Source organism: Ictidomys tridecemlineatus, chromosome 11 (assembly GCF_052094955.1).
Source record: "Ictidomys tridecemlineatus isolate mIctTri1 chromosome 11, mIctTri1.hap1, whole genome shotgun sequence".
Taxonomy (NCBI): Eukaryota; Metazoa; Chordata; class Mammalia; order Rodentia; family Sciuridae; genus Ictidomys; species Ictidomys tridecemlineatus.
In genome coordinates this window covers 80,228,084-80,250,161 of record NC_135487.1, presented here as the reverse complement: position 1 = coordinate 80,250,161, position 22,078 = coordinate 80,228,084, and the positions used below count along the sequence as shown (strand labels likewise).

The window sequence follows — 22,078 nt, the reverse complement described above, 5'->3', positions numbered from 1 at the left end:
GACAATGCAAGAAGGTTCAGAGGAAAAATATTAGGATTGTGAGAATCTTAATTAATGTGAATAAAGGTGTTCACACATATTTGAATTAATCCCCTGATAGGGATTAACTGTGTTAATTGAAGTGGTAGGTTGTAGCTGAAGGAGGTAGGAATTGGGGGCATAGCTATGGAGTATATATTTTGTATCTGGAGAGTGGAGTCTCTCTCTTTGCTTCCTGACCACCATGTGAGCTACTTCCCTCTGCTATACTCTTCCGCCATGATGTTTAGCCTCACCTTGAGCCCTGTGGAATGGAGCCAGCCTTCTCTGGACTAACACTTCTGAATCTCTCAAATAAATTTTTCCTCCTTAAAATTGTTCTGGTTAGATCATTTAGTCACAGCTATGAAAAAGCTGACTAAAACAATTGGGTCCATTACTGAAAACATTAAAAATACAGTAAGCAAAATTCTAAAATCATAAGTCATCTAAACTTTTATTCTGAGAGATAATTCTGCTCATTATATTACTTGGTGATAGATGAATAAAGAAAGATATTTACATGTATCTATTTACTGAAATCTGTACATTTATATATAGTATCACCTCATACTTGTACATAACAAAACTCTCAGGCCAATACATTCATTTCCTCTTGTTGTTTCCGATGCTAGCAAGCATTCCCTTGTAGGGTAAACTGTCATGGAACTAGTCTCTATTGGTTGATATCTGGTTTGTTTGTTTTTTAAAATATATGTGATTTATTAACAGTATTGGGTGACTAGAAAGATGGTATTGTCTGAAATTGAAAATCTGTATGCACATTTTTTAGGAAGGAATACACAGATACATTTTAAAAGTTGAATTGGAAGTAGGGCCAAATGTCTACCTTTGAAGGTTTGAATTTTCTAAGAAATCCCAAATTGGAGTTTGCATTTGGGATTTGGGAAGAATTAGCTTGTGGTGAGACCAGAAATTGAGACTCTGAGTTCCCCAAGCCAGAGGACAAAGGGGAGCAGCATTACATTGCAACAAAGAATCAAGAAGCCAAAATTACATGCAGACCTGTTATAGCAGAGTTTTAGGTTATATCATATACAAATGCACAGCAGTAGCAATTTTATAAATAAAATGTGTATTTTATGAGAAATGTACTTCTCATGTGAAAGAGTCTTTGTATATGTGTATGTTTACATTTTGATACTTGTGTGATTTGGTATATTGCATTTTGTTTTGTTTCAAACCTAAAAATCTTGCAAAATCTTGTCCAAATTATTTTTTTCTAGTTATTAAGGTTATAATCTTATGGATTTTGTGACAATGATCTATTTATTCAATACTACACAAATTAGCCAATGCAAATTGAGCCAGACATATACCTACGTATTTGCTGTTGCCTAATGCCATATATAGCTACTACTTGAAACAAACTAAATTCATCTATAAGATTAAAGAGGTTACATATTTCAGTAAATAGCCATAAAAAAAAGAGAGGAAAACTTGTAGCGTCATTCACTTTATCTAATAAAGTATGCAGGACCACATGTATCTCTGCTATGGATATTAGACACAGGGGTTCCCAGGGTTGTTTCTGTTTCTGAGATTCTGAACATAAGGAAATTGTTTCTAAAATTTTCCCAGTGTTTTCTAATCTCTTCCTCTCATGTCAGGAAATTACTCATTAGTGTAGCCTAAAACTTGCTTGATTCAATTTAAATAATGGTAACACAGAGCTAAGAAAATACTATCAAGAGTGATTTTCTAGCTAGATGTGGTGGTACATGCCTGTAATCCCAGTGAAGGGAGCCTGAGGCAGGAGGATTATAAGTTTGATGCCAGCCTCAGCAACTTAGGCCCTTGGAAACTTAGAATTTATCCCAAACTCAAAAAGTAAAAAGGACTGATTCAATCCCCAGTACCCAAAACAAGCAAATATCAACCAAAAGTGGTTGTCTCCCATGTCCATTTTATACATACCTACATGGACACAAGCATGCACATATACTCACCTCATAAATTTCCAATCTCTAATTCCCTATATTATACATTCTAGTTATTTTCTTTTTCATATTCATTTTAATGGTATTGCAATTCTTTGTGAGGGCAGGAGAAATTATGTTCACATATTGACTATCAAATATTCAGAAATATGCCTTGTAGGTCTGGGGATGTACCTCAGTGATAGAGTGCTTTTGCATGTGGGAGGTCCTGGGTTCCATCCCTAGAGACACACGTATACACACACACACACACAAAAAAAAAAAAAATGGTGAGGGGAATAAAGAAAGAACAATATCTTGGAAACCCAGCATATCCCTATCTGCCATGGTTGAAGGCTGGATACCATGAAGCATCTTTTTTGCAAGACCGGAAACATAATAGTCTTTCAATTGGCAAGTTGGATGCGTTTTTACATATTAAGTGAACTTTACTTTGCATTATAAATGGTGAAGGCCTAGAAGTAATTTCTATGCAAGTCATGGAAATCTTTATCTACACAAGACACACTCCTATAAAATTAAAGTTCTGCTCAAATAACTTTTCTTTTGAGTGATGATTCACAAGAGAAAGAAGTTCTACTTTTGAATTAACTAGCCCTATCTATTCAGTAAATACTTTGGCTGAGAAAATTCATCCTTTTTTTTTTGTATTTTCCAGTATTATTTGTCTTTTAGAGATAAACAGAGAAAAAAAAGTAAGGAGGGGAAGGAAGGGAAGGACAGAAAACGAGGAAGAGGAGAAAGGGAGGAAAGGACATTTAGGAAACTTCTACTATGCTTCAGTGTACCATATACATATGTATTTATGTCAGTTACAGTTATACTGCAAGGTAGCCTTATTACATGATCCTTTAACAAAAGTTAGTGTGCAGGTTTTAGTGCCATCTTAAGATTTTGACATCAATTGTTACCTGTTTAGTTTCTGAAAAAAAAAAAAAAACTCCCCTAATGCACGTGAGTACATTATCCACTTTCCCAATTAGATGTCTCCCTCTAGCTTATCATTTCCTGCATTTTCCAATATCCCCATGGGGCAGGAAATTAGGCAGCTGGCATTCCTACTGCTTTACTGAAAACTATGGAGGAAAAAACACAAGGACATGTTAGGTAGCTTCCTAAAATCACATAAGCAGTAGTGAGATTACTGGAAATTGAATTTAGGCCTCTGACTTTCTGTTGCCCATATCTCTGAGCACTAAGACATTTTCATAAATTAAGTACAAAGAAGCTGGGTTAATGGAACCAGGGAGATAAATTCTAAAATTATTCCCTTTTGTGTTTGAAACTCAGTATGTTTTAAATAGAGTTGTGTGTTTGTTTAATTGATTTTTATTTGTTAATACTCTCTATACTGCCTTTTAGATTAGAAAAGAATGATAATTACATATGAATTTGGTTCACTGCTAACTGACTTGTAGCCAGTTTTCATCATTGTAAACAGACTGATGTAATCTATATGAATTCAAATGCTGTGTTGAAGTGATTTTTATAAAACAATTATATAGATAATTCAGATGTGATATAGCAATTATTGACTCTTTGTTTGTTTTTTGCAGTCACAATATGGAGCTTCAGTTTCTGCCAAGCCCGAACTACCCCTCTTTTACACTCCTATTGATCTGGTGGACATTAGTGTGGAAATGGCTGGATTGAAGTTTATAAATCCTTTTGGTCTTGCTAGTGCAACCCCAGCTACCAACTCATCAATGATCCGAAGAGCTTTTGAAGCTGGATGGGCTTTTGCCTTGACCAAAACTTTCTCTCTTGATAAGGTAAGAATATATTTTTGAAGTCATGCCTAAATGTATAGTATGTACTTTAATTAAGGCATAAGTAATATATAATGTGAGTATAATAACCAAGATATAATAATTATTAAACTATTAACTATATATTGTCATAACACAATAGGCTTTAACTTCCTTTCAGCCCATCTATTCTGTGGAAGCAGGGGTACCGAATATATTTCTCATTTTGTATTGTATAGGAATCATCAAAAGTATAAATATTATAAAAGTGACTTTTCACTTAACCATACACTCTTCATTTTTTCTTTATTGAAACACATGAAAATTATACATATTAATAGAATACTATGTAATGTTTTGATATATGTATATGTTGTGTAATGTTTAAATCAGGCTAAATATATCTATCCCTTTGAACATTTATGGTTTCTTAATGGTTAAAATAATCGAATTTCTTTCTTCTTTTTTCAAATATACAGTACATTATTGTTTTCTATGGTCATCCTACTATGCAATGTAATGCTCCAGAACTTCTATCTAACTGTGGCTTAGTATCCATTAATCAACCCTCCCTGTCCTTTCTCCTTTTCTCCGACACTCTTCAGCCTCTGGTAACCACCATTCTACCCCCAGTCTCTATGAGATAAACTTTTTTAACATTTGAGTGAAATCATGAAATACATGTTTGCTTATATCTAGCTTATTTCACTTAATGTAATGATCCCTAGTACCACCCATGTCATTGCATGGATGAAAATGAAAGGCTATCCTTCATTTTATGGATGAACAATATATTCCATTTTACATACTACCAATGGACTTAGGTTGTTCCCATTTCTTGATTGCTGTGAGTAGTGCTGCAATGAACATGGAAGTGCCGATGTTTTGGACATATTGATTTTATTTGTTTTAGATATATAACAAATACTAGGATTACTGGATTATATGTTAGTTCTATTTTTAATTGTTTTTTGACATTATTGTTTTGTGACATTATTGTTTTGTGATTTTTAGATGTGTGTACATATGCTTCAACTTGAAGTTAAGGAGACCATGAACTTGGTTTATACAAAATTCTGGGGTCCAGTTAATGTATAAAGAATCCCTCACTATATTTGTTGGTGTTTGTAATAAGATTCTTCATGATTTTGAATATAGTAAGTTTTTCAAATAAACAGATACCCTGAGTTTCATGAGATATTATCAGTCTACTCAGACCACAAGTGGACATACTTAGTAGGAAATAAACTACATATTAAAGTTGAGATTGGTTATCTGAAGTACACAAACCATATATATGCATTTTTTCAGAAAAGGACCATTTATGCAGTGGAATGTGATATCCATAGACAGCTTTAAATCAGAAGACAACAGCAGAATTTAACATTTCTTAGGTCATTTATTGATAAAAATTTTAGTTGCTAAGCCACTCAGTGTATTTAGTACTAACTGGTAGTTAGTTATAATTAATGTATAAGAATGTGTGAATCTAGCAACTAAGAAAAGAGTATCATTATTTAAACCAGCCTTATCCTTAGGCAAAGAAAATAATAGAGAACAAACATGCCCCATTAAGCACATTCTCTCCCTCTTTCTTCTCTTACTAGGATCAATAGCTAGCATTATTATGGGTAAAACATTACAGCTGTCTTCCTCTGACAGCTTTACAAGATGCTATGTATAAGTGTGGTCAAGAAAATCCATAGAATCTTCAAAACTTAGAAAAATCAGTGCTGAGAAAACATATTTCTTAAAGATTTTTATATTTAAATACAAAGAGGGTTTTATTCAAATAAATCAACTGACTCTTTAGAAAGCCTTTCATTAAACAAAGTGTAAAAATGAACAGAATAAACTGGATTCCACTTTAGAATATCATGAATAAATTATTTACAATCTTGTAGAATATTAATAGTATATTTGTCTTTTTTTCAACCCATCCTTTAAGAGTTACTGGAGAACTGTAATCAAATGTTCAATCTGTTGAGGAAAACAGTCTCAGATAGCATTGAATAACTATACCTGTTATGCTATTTTAGAATACACATGTGAAAACTGAGATAGGTGGTTTAAACAGGTATAAGTGAAGAATTAGGCAAAAAGGAATTTGCTTTGGATTTTCTTTGCTTGCAGAAATTGAGTTCTGATTAATCAGAAACATCAGTCTTTCCCCTGTTGGTGACATGCATTGATTTGTGATGCTGTGTCTTTCAGTAACCCAGGAGCACTTGCCTTTATTAGGATCACCAGCAGAAATAAATGTGGAAGCTAACTTTCTCCTAAACCTCCAATTTAAATTTAATCTACCAATTCAGAAGTCTGTGATGCTGGTTCAAAAGGGGAGTTATGAACAAATGCAAATTAAATTTGGCACATGAAACATAAAGAAGGGGGGCTTTTCAGACTTCCTACTTTACTTCTTTTGCTAGTGAATATAAAAAAAATAATGTGCAAAGACTATTTTAAACACATTTTGCTGATTTTAAAGGACAAAAATAACGAAGCTACCTTGCATTTATATAATGTCATTTTCTAAAAAGATCACTTCCTATACATAAGTATGCAGAATATCCCATTTTCCTGATAAAGTACTGTATTTGTTTTTTTTATATTGTCCCTAATTAGTGATTAAATGTTACACATATATAATTATGTATTATGAATTTCTTACTGATGAAATGTTGTAGCATACACCATTTTATTTGTTTTTTTTCCTGCAGACTTTTACCAAAGACATCTATTAAAGCATTATATGTACTATACATTTGTGTGACATTATAGCATACCAATTGAGATTAGTCTTATTATAATTTATTATGCCAATTCAAGAATCTATTTAAAATGTATTAAAATTCAGAATCTTGACATTTGAAATTTGGATGCTTTTCATATGACAAAGGTTAGTCTATAGAGTTTTGTTATCATATGAAATATTAATATTTCACAATACAGTTTTGATGAAGTACAATTTGCCGAGGCTGCATATGATAAAGAAATTAAATGCTTACCAAGGGAGTTCAGTAAAAAATTAGAGCCCTGCCTGAACATCTGCTGGAAATTTTATTATCCTGTCCTACTGACAGTGTGGCTCCCTTGTTTTTCTAGATTGACAGCTGAATATTGCACTGATTTCTGCAGCAAATACGTTTAGGTGAACTTTGTTTCCCTTTTTTTTTTGTGGGAGTTCAGAACATGCTTTTGATTTTCATCCTATATTTTTTTTATACTCTTGACATTTGTAGATGCCAGATTGAGGTCTAATACGCTGTAGCAACGATAGACCATTGACTTACAGTGAAATGCCAGTTGATATCTCAGTAAACAGAAATATTATTATTCTTTACTGTGCAGTCTGTATAAAAACTGTATGTGCTTTCTTTAGGGAGGCAAATGATCAGATTTTTAATGTCAAATATAAAAAGATCTATGTTTGCTTTTGTGTTAAATAACATCAAAGATGGCTTTTATTAACTATATTCTTCCATTCCAAATCAGTCTAAAAATTTCCCAAAATAACTAAATTGCTTTTCTTGATATTCTATTTATGATTTTTAAGAATGATAAAATAATATTTAAAATAAAATTATATTGCATAAATAAATATTCAGTTCAAGTTTAAATTAAAAAGATGGGAGAGAAATCAATCTGTCAAACCTAATTAAAGCTAAATTAACATAACAAAACAGAGAGGTGCTCTTTTTAACTAGGAGTACTAGAAATGTTTTGGACTTCACATAAAATAATCCCATGATCTCTGTTCACATTATATTGATAGGAAATGGATCAAAACGTTTTGTTTTTATTAATCATGTCTCTGAATTGTGTCCTGAGAACTCATATTCTGTATTCCAAATGTACATATAAGTTGTAATTTTTAGTAAGAAAAAGTCTTGAATGAATATGTAACATTGTAATAAATATTAAGTGATTAGGTAAATAGGTAGGTAAAATGGGTCTCTAATACATAAAATACAGAAAACTAAAAACCCCAAAATATTTAAGACTCTTCATTATTTCTTTGGTGTTGAAGTATTGATTGTAGCTGTTTCTGTAAAATACAACCTTATACTACACAGCACAATGCTTAGTTTATAGGAAGGTTTGATAAATGTTTCATGAATATTCATTGGATAAATGAATTAATAAATGAATAAATAGATTTTTGTCACCAGCATATTGAGTTTTTTCCCCAGCCATATGAACAGATAGTTAACACATAAAACAATTGACTATTCTTAGTATTGATCTAAATCAAAAGTGAAAAGGCCAATTCAAAAATTTTCATATCCTATGTTGTTTCTGTAATACATCTGTACCAGTCTAAAGATGAAAATGTCAGTGAAATTTCTACATGCATGGATTATACTTTAAGACTTTGGTTTTTGAATAAGCCTTTAAAATGCAGAGGATTATTGAGAAAACAGAATAAGTACCACATATTAGGAAAAGACATAAAAATCATCTGGCCCAATTATGTAAGCTCATGCATCAGTAGTCCTGACAGAAGAAATGTAACCTGCTCGTGGACACTTATAGTGACATGGAATATACTACATTTTTAAGGCGATGCAGCCTGTGATAGCTATGGAAAGATCTATTTTATTGACTCCAAATTAGCCTTCTCATGAGTTTCATCTATGTTTTATCTATAGTTCTGCTCTCTGAAATATTACGTAATGAATTAGTGCAATTTAATACAAATAAATTGATTTTAAAACACAGTCTGCCCACCCCCAGTAAAAAAAAAAAATTACCCTAAAGAATGGCGAACAATTATTGACAGAAAGTATAGTGTACAGAAAAGAACTTTGGCCTGGGAGACTCTAGTTTCTATGCAAAGTTGCTTCTAGATCACTATTGTGAACATATTGTTCAACAGTATAGGTTGTTATGGTTTGCCATAGTTGTCATTGTTATTCACATATTCACTACCATTTATCCAGTGCTTAGAATGCACAGACCAAATGTTTTTCATAATTTATCTTGCTTAATTTACACAATATCCCTGTAAGCTAGATATTGTTTTGTTTTCAGATGAAGTAATGGGCTGAGAAATTTAAATAAATTACCCTGGACTTAACACAACTACCTATTTACTCACAATCATATATGTTGGAAATTTGGGCTGAGCTCGTGTGAACAGCTCTTCTGCTTCACATTGTGTCTTCAGGGCTCATTCAGGCATTTGTAGTCCTCTGGTGGATGCCTGGGGACTGGCAAAATATTGTAAGGAATCTGGAGCCTCAAGTGGGATTGCTGTAATTGCTGAGTTCCTCTCTGTCTCTTCATTGTCTTTCTTTCCTTATGGTGTTTCATTATCAAGAAGGCTAGTTTGGACTTGTTCACAAGGTGGTAGCAATGTTCTAAGGGGAACAAGAATGGAAGCTATAAGACCTATTGAGATGAAGACTCTAAAGCACTTTGTGTGCTCCTATCATATTCTTTTGATCAAAGCAAGTCACAAAATCAGTTTATATTCAAGAAATATAAACCATCCATTATTGACAAAAGAATCACAAATCATATCACAAAGAGACAGGAATACAGATTCTAACCACCTTTCCAAACAGTCTTCACTTGTCCTCTACTAATAATAATTTTATATTCTTCCCACAAGCAAAAGTACATCCAACTCTTTCTAAGAAACTAAAATACCTTGATTAATGACATTAGGCTGAACTTCCATGACCTTGTGACCTCACTGGGTCCCAATGCATCTGAAGTTACTTTGAAACAAGTTATCTGTTCCCCATACTCCCAACATAAAACACCATGGTCAAGCCAACCACACTACTCTCATTCAGGAATAGGAGAAATGGAAGACACATAAGCATTCAAATGTCTATAGCAATTCTGAAATAGTTTAGCACTTTTTCAGGGCTCTGAACTCTAGGGATGGGGGAAGTTTCTATTTAGGATCCAGTTCTGCTCCCTGGTAGTGATTTCTTTATTTATTTTTTCCTACCTACTATGTCTCTGTCCTCTGGGCTGTTGATTTTGAGGTTTTCCCCCATACCCAGTAAATTGCCAGTGATGGTCCATGTTGGCAACTGAGTCACTCTCAGCATGTTCCTACTCCTGAAAAGAAGGTTAAGATCCCCAATCCTCTCTTTCTTTTTAATTGTTGTTTTAGTCCTCACTCACAGTGGATGTCCTATTTTCTTATTTTTCTACCTAAGATTCTACTAGGACCTACCTGGAATCATCCTAAAGTTATAACAGTCTTACTAAAACATTCTTGATGTAATATTTACTGTAAGGTAATTTCCTTTGAAAATCTTTTTTTTTTCATATAGGAGAGACTTATAATAAAGAATAGCTTTATTTTCTAGCTCAGCCAGCACTGGCACTTTTTGACTTGGTCTAAGTTTTGTTTAGCAAATTAAATATATCCCCCTTCAGCTCTTTATTTTCATATTATACTTGGTTATATACATTCTACTGATACTTCCAGCATTCTGTCTAGAAATTTTCTTCGTCAGATCCATAAATGCATTAAGTATATTTTATATTTTTGAATTATCCCTGACAATGTTTTTGGCTCTTTCCCCAGCCCCCAGTAAAAATTTTCTTAGCACATTTTAAGCCTCTGCAAACAGTTTGTTTGATATTTTTCCAGCATTTACTAACAGCCTACTCTTGGTTTTTCAAGCTTCTGCCTAACTCACAATCTCAAAGACAATGCTACACATTTTTAAATTTCCTATGCTAGCAAGCATAAAGATTTTTGTATCATTTCTCTATTATTACATATCATATTATCCCACAAGTTAGTTTGAAACAGCAATAAGTTACTTTCTCTGTTTCTATAGTTTGGCAATGCTGTCAGGGCTCAGGGGATTGGCTAGCCCTTGCTCCACTGGTGTTACTAGTTTTCACTCATGTATTTGCAGTCACTTGACAGATTGGCTGGTGGTGGACTGGTGACTGGCTCTTCTTCCACAGTCTGAATCCTCAGTTGGCATGGCAAGTCCATTATCTCCATATGGTCTTATCTTCAAAGTGGCTCTACAGGGCTTATTCACAAGGTAGTGTTACTGGTTCCAAAAAGGCCAGAGGAAAAATTCCAAGTGGTTTTGAGGCAGAAGCTTAGAAGAAGCACAATCCAGTTTTCATTGGGTTCTATTGATAGGGCAAGTCAAGGCCAGATCAGAATGAAAAGGCATGGCAATAGCTCCTCCTATTAAAAGGCTGAAACCTACTATATCAAGATTTGAACCTAGATCTGTTTGATACAAGTTGTAGCTTTCTCCACTATTGTAGGATTCTTCATAATTTATCATTTCAGAACCTTGTTACTTTGTCCCAAATGAAGGTTGTTTGCATCAGTGTTCTGCGGAGACCCAGAGTTAAGTAGATCAAGGACACCAAGGGCTTGCCTCCTGTGGCAGTACAGTACCTGGCTACGCTTATATTTCTATTGAGAAATACATAGAAACTCCAGTGAGAAAGAGAGCATTTTGATTTACAATCTTTGAGAATCCACAGTCATTCCATGCCAATTCCCTGTGCTGCTCTTCTCCAGCCACATTGGCCTTCTTTTTAGTTTTCCAACATGGCAACTTCCATTCTTCAGGGCTGTTTTCCTTGGTTACTCTTTCTGGAATGTTCTGCTGTCAGATCTTTACATAACCAGTTTTTGCATCTGATTTTATTCTCAGATTAAAATTTTCTCCTTGGAGAAGCCTTTGCTGACCATTCAAAACTAAGCCTTTTGTGCTACATTACACTGGTGTTTTTTTTTTTTCTTCACTGTACTTTATACTGTATAAAATGGCCATGCTCTTGATTATTTATTTGTTTGTGTGTTTGTTTTCTGTTTTAGCCTCTTGAAGTAGGCTCCATAAGAAAGGGATATTGTGTTTCTTGCTCACTATTGCATGACCAGTGCCAAGAACAAGGTCTGGCAGATAGGAAGGACTCAATGCATACTTGTTAGGTGAATGGATAATTACAGGATTCTAATTTGGACCACAATTCCACATGACAGCTTTTCAGTTTCTTAGAGACAGCTCTCATGCTGTATCCATAAGCCTTTTCTTTTTCCTTTCTAAATAGTCCTGTTTTACTTCTCATAATAAGTTTTGCAGACTTTTTACCATGTAGTTTGTCTGTTCCCCCATGTAGATTTCAAGAAAGTTGTGTCAGTCCACATTATCTTAATTGAGAGGGAGTTGTGCCTGAATTTGCACAAATTGCACAAATTACTAGTGCCTATCAACCAGACAAGAATTGAAGAATACCATTTTTAGGACAATAAATGATAAAAGTAATATTTAAAGCTGAAAGTTTCATAAATATGTTATGTAATATTTTGGAGCCTGGCTAATTTTCTTTGGATTATAAAACAGAGTATTAAATTTACTTCTGTAACTTATTTTTGAAGGTTTTATTAGAAGTAAAGATCTGGATATTTTAAAAACATTAAATCAAACTGATTTATTTTATTATTATCAATAATTTCTGTTACTTCATCATAAAGTTCTGTGAAACAATACACAAATAATAGTTCATGGCGTTGTTTTTACTATATTGCTAGCTTCAAATTTTGTATATAGTTGATTTCTCTTCACTGTATAATATTGTTCTCCTGATATATAGTTATACATTAACTAAAATTAACTAAGCAGTTATAATTATTTAAACAGAATTAATGTAAATTCACGTTGGAGTCTTTTAACATGCTAGAAGCCAAAATGATTTCCTTGTACCAAGAGTTTGCAACCTAACTAGTTCCTTTGAGTATTGTTTAGACTTTCATTATTAAAATTTATAAAATTGACTTATTCTCAAATGATAAAGGATGAGTTTATTAAAAGGCACAGTTCACATGTACTAGCTTTGTAGGAGTTTTTTGTTTTGTTTTGTTTTTTAAAGAGAGAGTGAGAGAGGAAAGAGAGAGAGAGAGAGAGAGAGAGAGAGAGAGAGAGCGCTTTGTAGGAGTTTTAATCGAGCATTTAATCCAGTGTTTACTATTGTTTACCTGGGTCTTCTGTGATGGCACATCTTCTTAACAACAAAAGAATGTATGTGTGTGCTTATATAAGTGTGTTTTTGCACACTCAGTCACCTGAGTCTGTCTTCAGTATACAAGCTAAATCTTTCAAAGGAGAATCATAAATACACAATTGTGTCTCTCCAAAGTTCTAAATTAATTTTTCTTGCCAGTTACACCATATTTGCTGGACTTAGTTCATTAAATGGAAGTATAAATTAAGATGTTTGCAAGCACAAAGTAATATATTTCTAATACTAAGTAAAATTCTTTAATAATGGCCAAAGTGATAATTGTGAACGTGCACGTGGTTATTCAAATCGCTCTAAATAATTTTTTATACTTTATTTCAAATTTGGGCTAGTTGACTATAAAGCAGACTAATCAATTTTCCAATATAATTACATCCTCACTTCTTCTCTGTTTCAGGCTGTGATTTCACACATGTTAATTAGTTAATCATTTTGATAGAGAGGACAAGGTGAGATTCAAATAGACTTTTTAATAATAGAAATTGATGTGTATAATTTTGATTCAGGTTAGCTGGTAGATGAACCTACCTTGTAATGGAAAATACCTCTTATTCAGTCAGCTTGCTTGCTTCCTTTCACTTTCTCTCTCTTTCTTTCCTTCCACACCCTCTTCTCTCTTTCCAAACTGAGATTAAACCCAACAGTGCTCTACCACTGAGCTACATCCTGACATAACATAGCTATTTTATTTTGTTTTGAGACAGGGTCTTGCTAAAGTGTACAAGTTGACCTTGAACTTGTGATCTCCTGACCCAGACTCCTGATTAGCTGGGATTATAGGGCTACACCACCACACCCAATCTTTTTTATTTTTTAAGAAATTGGTCAAAGTTAATGGAAAATTAACATAATTATTACTAATGGAAATTTCCTGAAAATATAGTCTTGCTGTTTGAGAATGTGATTTTGTCCTTATGCTGTCTCACATAACTATTTTGCAGATTTTAAATTTGACTAGTTAAAAGTCTCCATATTCTGTTTATATGTAGATGAAGCAATCTTTGGTTGTAATTAAGATGGATTGAATTCCATAATACTTTCCTTGCCTTTGTATTTTCTTTATTGCTTTTTAACAAGATTCTAGTCATTACTATGTAGGCATATTCTTAATCCTTCTTAAAAAATACTTTATAAAACCATGATTACTCCACTGTCATTTTTTTTATAAAGAACCTACCTACATTGGCTATTTTGTTACAAGATTTATTCAAATTTTAGTACTATTATAGTTCTCCTTGTACTTCATTTTCTTATAGAACTTGCAATGTGATTCATATTCAGTCACCACTTTTCCGAAATAAGATGCATAAAAAAACAAGATAACATTAATAACTCAAGGAAGTTACTGATATGTTAGAGTCAGTCAGCTGCCCTGTAAGATACCCACTATTATTTTTTTTTATCCCAAAATCCTCCTCTGCTTCTTTTTCTTTAGCTCAGCCGACTGCCCTTTGCATCATGCTCTGCTTATTCATTTGCATGTTTTCCCACAATATCTCATGTTTGGAACAGATTTTAGCTTCTCTTCTGCCAAATTCATTCTCTATTAATGTTAAAACTTCCCTTAAAATGTCATTAAACAAAGTGTTAAGTTAAGGTTATTCACTAAACTCAATGCAACTGAAATATTTTACCAATTCCGTTTATTTCCTTTAAAAAAAAGATCTCATTCACTCAAACATTTCTTAGGCACTGCCTGGGATTGTGTGTGTGTGTGTGTGTGTGTGTGTGTGTGTGTGTGTGTTACTCTTTGTTATAGAGAACCTAAACTCTACCTCAGAAAGTATGTGTATTATGATGTTAACATAAGGCAACAGAAAATTTTTTGACTGAAATGTTGCTTAATAAGCAGCATCCCCAACCCCCCTTTGTTTTTTTTAACAAAAAAATTAACTTCACATTTGACTTGTGTCTTTATTTGGGACAGAAGATGTAGCAGTGGATATCTATCATGAGGGTGCCAAGAATATTTAAAATTCAGCATAGTCATAAAATGGCATAAGCACTTGTAGAGACAATAGGGACTTCCTGTTATCTGGAGATTTCAATGTGATTGTGTAGATAAGAGGGATTATGAAGAGGTTTTAAACAGAGGGTTTGCATAATTCAACTTGGAGGCCATTGTTGATCATAGCACATCTCCATTCACTGTTTTAACAACTTTCAGTTCACCCCTCCTGAAGATTCTTTTCTGATAAAACAGCTTTATTCAACAAGTTTATGTTTCTATCATCTTTACCTTGGTTTTACCATTCCTCACTCATAAGAAGTCATCTTATACTCTTCTAATATTTAAGGACCACTGACAACACGTGTCCTCTGTAGCTGTGTTAATTAATTGTTCTTTCTCCACATTCTGGGCTTGTATAGAGTCTTACTAAATTGATACAAGATGGAAATGATTCTTTAAAAGTTGGCTAATTTTTCCTTGCCTAATATAAGCTTCTTGAAGGCCTTATGAATGAAGGGATCTATAGCACTGCTGATTGAGTACTTCCCTGTTTAGCAATAATATGGAAATCAAATTGATAAATTTTACTAGCATGAAAACTATTTTTACATTCTTGGTAAATATAATTTTATACAACGCCAATATTCTTCTTAAAGAGACAGACATTCTTGTAGGCACATTCAAACATTCTTCAAGCATTCTTCAAACATTCCTCCAGTCTCTTGGGAACTCCCCCATGGTTCTTTGGAGTCTTTCTTTGGTCATGGCTTACTCCCTGCACAACTTGTGGGAGCACACTGAACACTCTAACTTTCCTCTGCTGAGATTTGTTTGCTTTTCTCTATAGTAGAGCTTGAGACCTCATAGCATCTTATTTTATAGGGGTCCTTTACCAGAGGAAAATCTTACATGTCCTTTATCCTGACAAATCCTAGAATGCAGGTTTGTTGTCATAAAGGTACATTTCTTTGAGTTCATCTTCTAGCAGTTGTCAAGTGTCACCTCACCTTTTAGATATATCAAGCAGATTGGGACACAGTACACTGTGAGCCATCTCTCCAAAGTGGAAAAGAAGAACTGCAGGGTGCCCATATGAAGTGTACTGAGAGATCTGTTTAATCCTTGACTTGCGACTTGGGATGGCAGAGGGACTCAGAACACACCATTAGCGTACTCCAAAGAAATCATTTCATTAATCACTAATGTCCTTAACTTTTTGTGTATCCTTATTAGAACAAAGGGTATAAGAGTTCCCTGAGCAGGTTTTTGTCATCCACCTGGATGTTACTGCAAGGGGAAAATTTATTTTTGTAGCTTATTTCAGTATTCCTTAAAGTCTCAGTGAAAATGTACAGTCTTATACTCTTTTGATATCTAGGTCAAAATTTAATTATTGACAACATTAATTATATGAAAAGGCATTATTAAAAACCTTACATTTCATAAAAGTTCTCTCATATTGAATCTTTTTTTCTTGATTTTGTGTGTGTCTGGTAAAAATTTTTTTTTAAATGGCAGCAGGTATCATTCCAGGTCTTCCAAGAAGCAGTTGCCAAGATGAAACTAAATATGTATTTATTAGTGAAATCCCTATGGGATAAATTATGAAAGGAGGTGAGGAAGGTTGGGAGCCATAAGATAACAATACAAGTCTGGCTCTGAGTAAAAGAAATAGAAGGAAGGTTTGAGGGAGGCATCCAAGAATGGCTTGCACTCTAAGCACACTTGATCAAAACTACTGAGGAGTCTTTGTGTCTCTTGGAGATGGCTGTTTAGTATTCCTGCCCTGTTCAGTCATTGGCTGAGCCATGGGAAGTACAGCTGCAACACAAATACAAGACAAGCTTTAGAGCATTACAGCAGGATCCATTTCTTCCTTGTGTTTCTGGTGGTTGGAATTCTTGCCATAGGATATAGTAGTTTTTTTCTCATCTGGGGGGAATATTCTAAGAACCCCAACAGATAATTTCAAACTCTAAATATACTGTGTTTTTACCCCATACATGGATACCTATGATAGAATTGAATTTATAAGTTAAACATAGTATCGTATTAACAAAAATAATTATTAATAACAGAACAATAATACAAAAAAAGTCAAATGATTGTGGTCTCTCTCCCTCTTGAAACATCTTATTGTACTGTGCTTGTTTTCTAATTGTGATGATGTGAAATGATACAATACATACATGATGAGATAAAGTGAAGTAAGTGACATAGGTATTATATTGTTGACTTCTACACAAAGGTTACTTGAACTAAAGCACCAAGATACCATGATAGTCAATCTTATATTCCAGTAACCAATGGAGAAGTAGTATATACAGCATGGATACTCTGGACAAAGGGATGATTTATAGCCTGGATATGGTAAAGCTGAATGGCATGAAATTTTATCAAGCTATTCAGAATGGTGTGTAGCTTAAAACTTATGCTGGGTGCAGTGGTGCATGCCTGTAATCCCAGTAGTTTGGGAGGTGGAAGTAGGAGGATTGCAAGTTCGAAGCCAGCCTTAGCAATTTAGCAAGGCCCCAAAAAACTTAGCAAGACCCTATCTCAAAAAAAAAAAAATTTAAAAAAAAGAAAGTACTGCAGACATGGTAGTGATTAAGTGCCCCTGGGTTTAGTCCCCAGTACAAAAACTAAAAACAAAGAAATTTATGAATTATTTATTTAGTAAATAATTTAATCTTTTAATATTTTTGGCCATGAATGATAATGGGCAACTGGAAACACAGAAAATATAACTGTGACTAAGAGTCTTCTACTGTGTTTGGATCTTCTAAAATACTCAGCATAAAATAGGCAGCCACTTCATTGTATATAGTTTTTAAATGGGGAAATAAAGAAAACTGGCATTAAATTTTGAAATTTTTTATTGATCAATATGAAAGGAAGTATGGTTGTATATACAACAGGGAACCAGAAGTAGCTGAAATTCTCTTGTTAAGTATTTTTAAATGAAAATAGAGAAACAAGCTTGCATGCAGACAGCTGGAGGGATAAAATATATACTCTTAAATTTTAAATTGTGTTTTTCATGGTAAATTCTACAGTAGTTATTATTGAAGTATTACAATGGCCTCTTTTTGTTTGAAGAATTTTTAACCCTTTTTAAGTAATAGGAGTATAAAATTATTTAACTTCTCTAAACTTCACCATGTTCACTTATAAGATCAGACCAGAATTTTTTTTGCTTTCCTTATACTATTCTAGTGATGCTTAGATTGATTTTTAAATAGAGAAGCAGAAATAATTTATAACATATAAATGACTATTTCAATGAAAATTTTAATCCTTGTTACTATAATCTCTATAACAGACTAAACCATTAATAGTTATATAATCTTATAGAAATTAATTACTCTTCTCTACTAGAATTACCTACATTAAAGCTCCCTCATTTCTCACTTAGTACTATATACCAACCTCATTGTTTCCAATCTTGCCCTCAATTGCATTTCTACTGGCAACCAGAATGATCTCATATAATTTAGACTATGTCCTTTTTTTGCTTAAAGCATTACCATGGTTTCCCATAGTCCCTAAAATAAAATCCTAAATTCTTATACAACTCATTTTTACCATTTACCTTCTATCTCCTGAATCTCACCCCATTTTTTCTTTACTTTTTACTAGTTGATGCATAGTCACAATGGCCTTTTCCAAGTTCCTCCAACTTGCACGTCTCACCGTTTTCCATGTTTGAAAATTTTAGGCACTGAAATGCAAAAATAAGAAAGAGAAAAATGTTGTTAATGGAAAAGCTAAATAATGCAGGAATAACTCTGTTGTCATAAGTAGTTTATACTTCTTGAAGCTTATCAGATATCAGAAAATGTAGATGACTGTTAGCCATTTAAACTTTGAAAGAGTGGTCAAATTATTTTTTGTTTTCATTAATGGAAGATTTTACATCTTCTAAATCATTTAATAAAATGTATCCTCTTTGTTTAAGGAAGAAAAAAAAGATAAAGCATCATTCTTCCTTATAGCAGTTGAGATCTCATTAGTTACCAATTATGAAATTCCCAGAAGACAGAAAGTATTTTATAAGAGTCAGAAATTGCACTGCAAAGAGCTTTGGGTGTTACTTGACACATCCATGGGTTCAGAGAATAGCTTTTTAAAAAATGCTTATTCATGTAAAATTAATGTGTTAATGTAAGTGTTAAAACACCAGATTGTGATTCCTGGTTTCTAAACCTTTTCATAGTTGATTGAGAGAAATGTAGAGAATGTTTCTTTACCCAAGAGTACATTCCACCAGAGTGTGAGGGATTTGTATCTATAACTGCTATTAACATTAGTGAAATTGAGTCAAGTAGATCTCCTACACACAGATCAGAAAGTTTGCTCAAATTACTGTAGGCATACCCAGTTATGGGGAATAATCTATAGTAAATGTAGTTTAAAGTGTTTTACATTAAAACACGAAATAGAACATATTAAGAAGTGGGTTCCAAAGCCATTTTTGAAGCAGGTACTAAAGTATCTATGATATTGGACTTTTGGTATTAAATAAAAGATGTTTGTAAACAGTTCAATAATTGGACAGACTCCATATTGATTTTTTCCTTTGTTATATAATATTACCCACTTCTCCATCCAGAACCATGTTGTACAGGGTTTAAGAGTGCTAGAAACACAGTCGCTGTTGTGTATTGGAATGTGGGAATGTGCAAAGACGGAAAGGCTGTCACAGCAGTCAATAAGATCTGAGAGGTGTTGACTAATTGCCTGCTAATTACACAGTAAATTGTCTAATTAAGCTGATGGTTAATTAGGGTACGCTTGCACAGCAGTCTTGTGGAATTTGTGTCTGATGTCTGGGGAAGCAGCTTGTATAATTGGCAAACTGGTAAGGACTGGCAGAGAACAGGACTGGGAAGCTCCCTGCCAGTGCATGACAGAATATGGATTTAGTGGAAACAAAAGGGTTGTCATTTTTATACTGAAGGTTTTGTTTCAGTTCTGCAGCTATTCTGCAGTGAGCAATTGAGAAATACATCTGAAGCCCAAATTATGTGAGTAAAACAAGGCTCAAAAAGTGCGTCAGAATGTAAAATGTGCTGCTTGCTTGGCATGCATTGCCTCTGATACACTATCTCACATTATATTAATCTACACATTGTGTAATTTTATAGTTCTTCCTTTTAACATGTGTTATTTGGCATTCTTGTGCAAACTAAAATAGGATAATCCCACGCATTTAAGGAAAAAATACCTATTATGAATATTTGAGAAGATAACAAATATGACTGATTAGAAGACTTAAATAAGAACTATGAGCTCATTAATTATTAATTTCTCTATCACTATGAACCTTAAAATATTACACATAGTACACGTATGTATGGATAATATCTCAAATAAACAAAAATTATATCTGTAATGAGAAGATTTTAATTTTACCATTTTTTACAATTTTCCTGTGCAACTAGCTTGGCTTATAATTTAATCAAATGTAGGAAACAGAATATTTCAATACCTAATTAAGCAGGTTTAATTTCTGAATGAATGCAAGTGGTGTTTGATGAACCATGAAAGAACTTTGAGCACTTCAAAAATAAAAGATATAGAAGTATTTTTGTTTTTATTGCTCTATATAGCTGGAAATTTAACTTTACATTTCAAAGAGTCATTTATGACTGAAATTCAAACATAAAAATTTTCCCCATAAAGTAAATTAAATGAATCCATTGAAGAATATCAGTTTTTAATGGGTGAAGTTAGATTTATACACATTGCCTCTTCATAAAATATCTGAATGCAAATGCTTACTTCTGTTACCATTTGCCACCCAGACTCCACCATATTTTGCAGATTTCAAAATAAGATTTTGAATAGAACATTAGGTTGCAGTTGAAACAAAGGGTTACAAGTGCACCATGAATCTTGGATTGATTTGCCCTTCTGTGTTAATAAAACATGAAAAACTATTAAGCATTTCAAAGCTAGATTTCTAAAAGTTAAGAGAGCCTTAATTGAACAATAGTATCAAATTTTTTGCTACTTCATTGTCCAAGAAAATTATATCTGCATATGATTGGACAAATATGTATATTTTTGTTTCCATTGTTGTTCAAAGGAGAATGTCAAGAATTTCAATGTGTGTTGTTAGGAAACATTATGTACTCTCTAAAATATCTTTGAATTAGCTTTACTCTTATACATGCATAGTAAATGAAAATGTTCACTTTTAATATAAAAGGTGTTTTCAACCTTTAGAGCAGAATCTTAAAATATTAAGTCATAGGTATAAAAATAGAGGTAAAATTTAAATTTTTTATTTTGAGAATGTAGAAAATCATATTTATTCCATTTGGAGTCTTAGGTTATAACATCTTGGAAAACTTTATAAAGAAATTATGCAGGATAGCAGAAAAGTGAATTTACCAAAGGAATACAAAGCTAAACACTGAAATTGCTTATTTAACAATATATCTCCTGAGGGAGAAAAATCAGATAGAGGTCAGTGTTGTAACTCCAACCACTCTATATCTTTATCCACTCAATTTTTTACTTTATTCCTCATAGAAATAATATAAAAACTTTATTTCTTGTAAGTGATAAAGGTTTGCATAAAAGAAATAACAAATAGATCTGTCTATCATTGCAATAAAAGTTTTAAAGAACTTTTTAAAAGCCTAATGTTCAAGAAAAATCTCTCCTAAATAAGTGTCAGTGTTTTATCTGTCAATCAAAATCCTAGTAGTTTCTATTAATATTTAGCCATCAGAAGATTAAATTCTATTTATCCTGAGTTTATATAGCCATGTTTTGAAAACTTCATGTGTTACTTTGTCTTTAATTAATCTATCATCCATCATCCACCTAATTATTTAAAAGTAGAAACATTTTGTGTATATGCATATGTCTGTGTACATATCTATGACATATCATATCATATACACACACATAACACACCACACAGAGATTTTAATCACAGATTCTTTACTTTGTAAATCCTTTGTTTAGTTTTATCCCTGCAATACAAAAATTCAGAGTAAATAAATACAATATTTAGCAATGTTAACCATCAATTTTACTCCTAGAATTCCTTGCTTTTATAATTTACATGTCATAGAATTTACTCTTAAGGTATATATTTTCATGGTCTTTAGTATACAGTAGTTGCTTCTTATCTACAGCTTCACTTTCTGCTGTTTCAGTTATCCATGGTAAATCTCAGTTTGAAAATATTAAGTGGAAAATTCCAGAAATGAACAATTCTTATGTTTAAATTGTATACTCTTTGAGTCGCATGATGAAATCTCCATAAATCCTGCTCCATCTCGCCCAGGATGTGAATCATTCCTTCATCCAGCAAATCCACACCCTTCTGTTAGTCACTTACTGTCTCGGTTATG

General features: G+C 32.9%; 1 protein-coding gene across 1 annotated transcript in view; it reads left to right on the top strand.

The window, feature by feature from the left end:
• The window catches only part of Dpyd (dihydropyrimidine dehydrogenase), a 778,600-nt gene that overhangs the window by 379,142 nt on the left and 377,380 nt on the right, over positions 1-22,078 (top strand). The window contains exon 13 of the mRNA XM_078026796.1: positions 3,536-3,751. Within this exon, the coding sequence (XP_077882922.1) occupies positions 3,536-3,751 (216 nt within the window). The remainder of the gene's footprint in view (positions 1-3,535; positions 3,752-22,078) is intronic.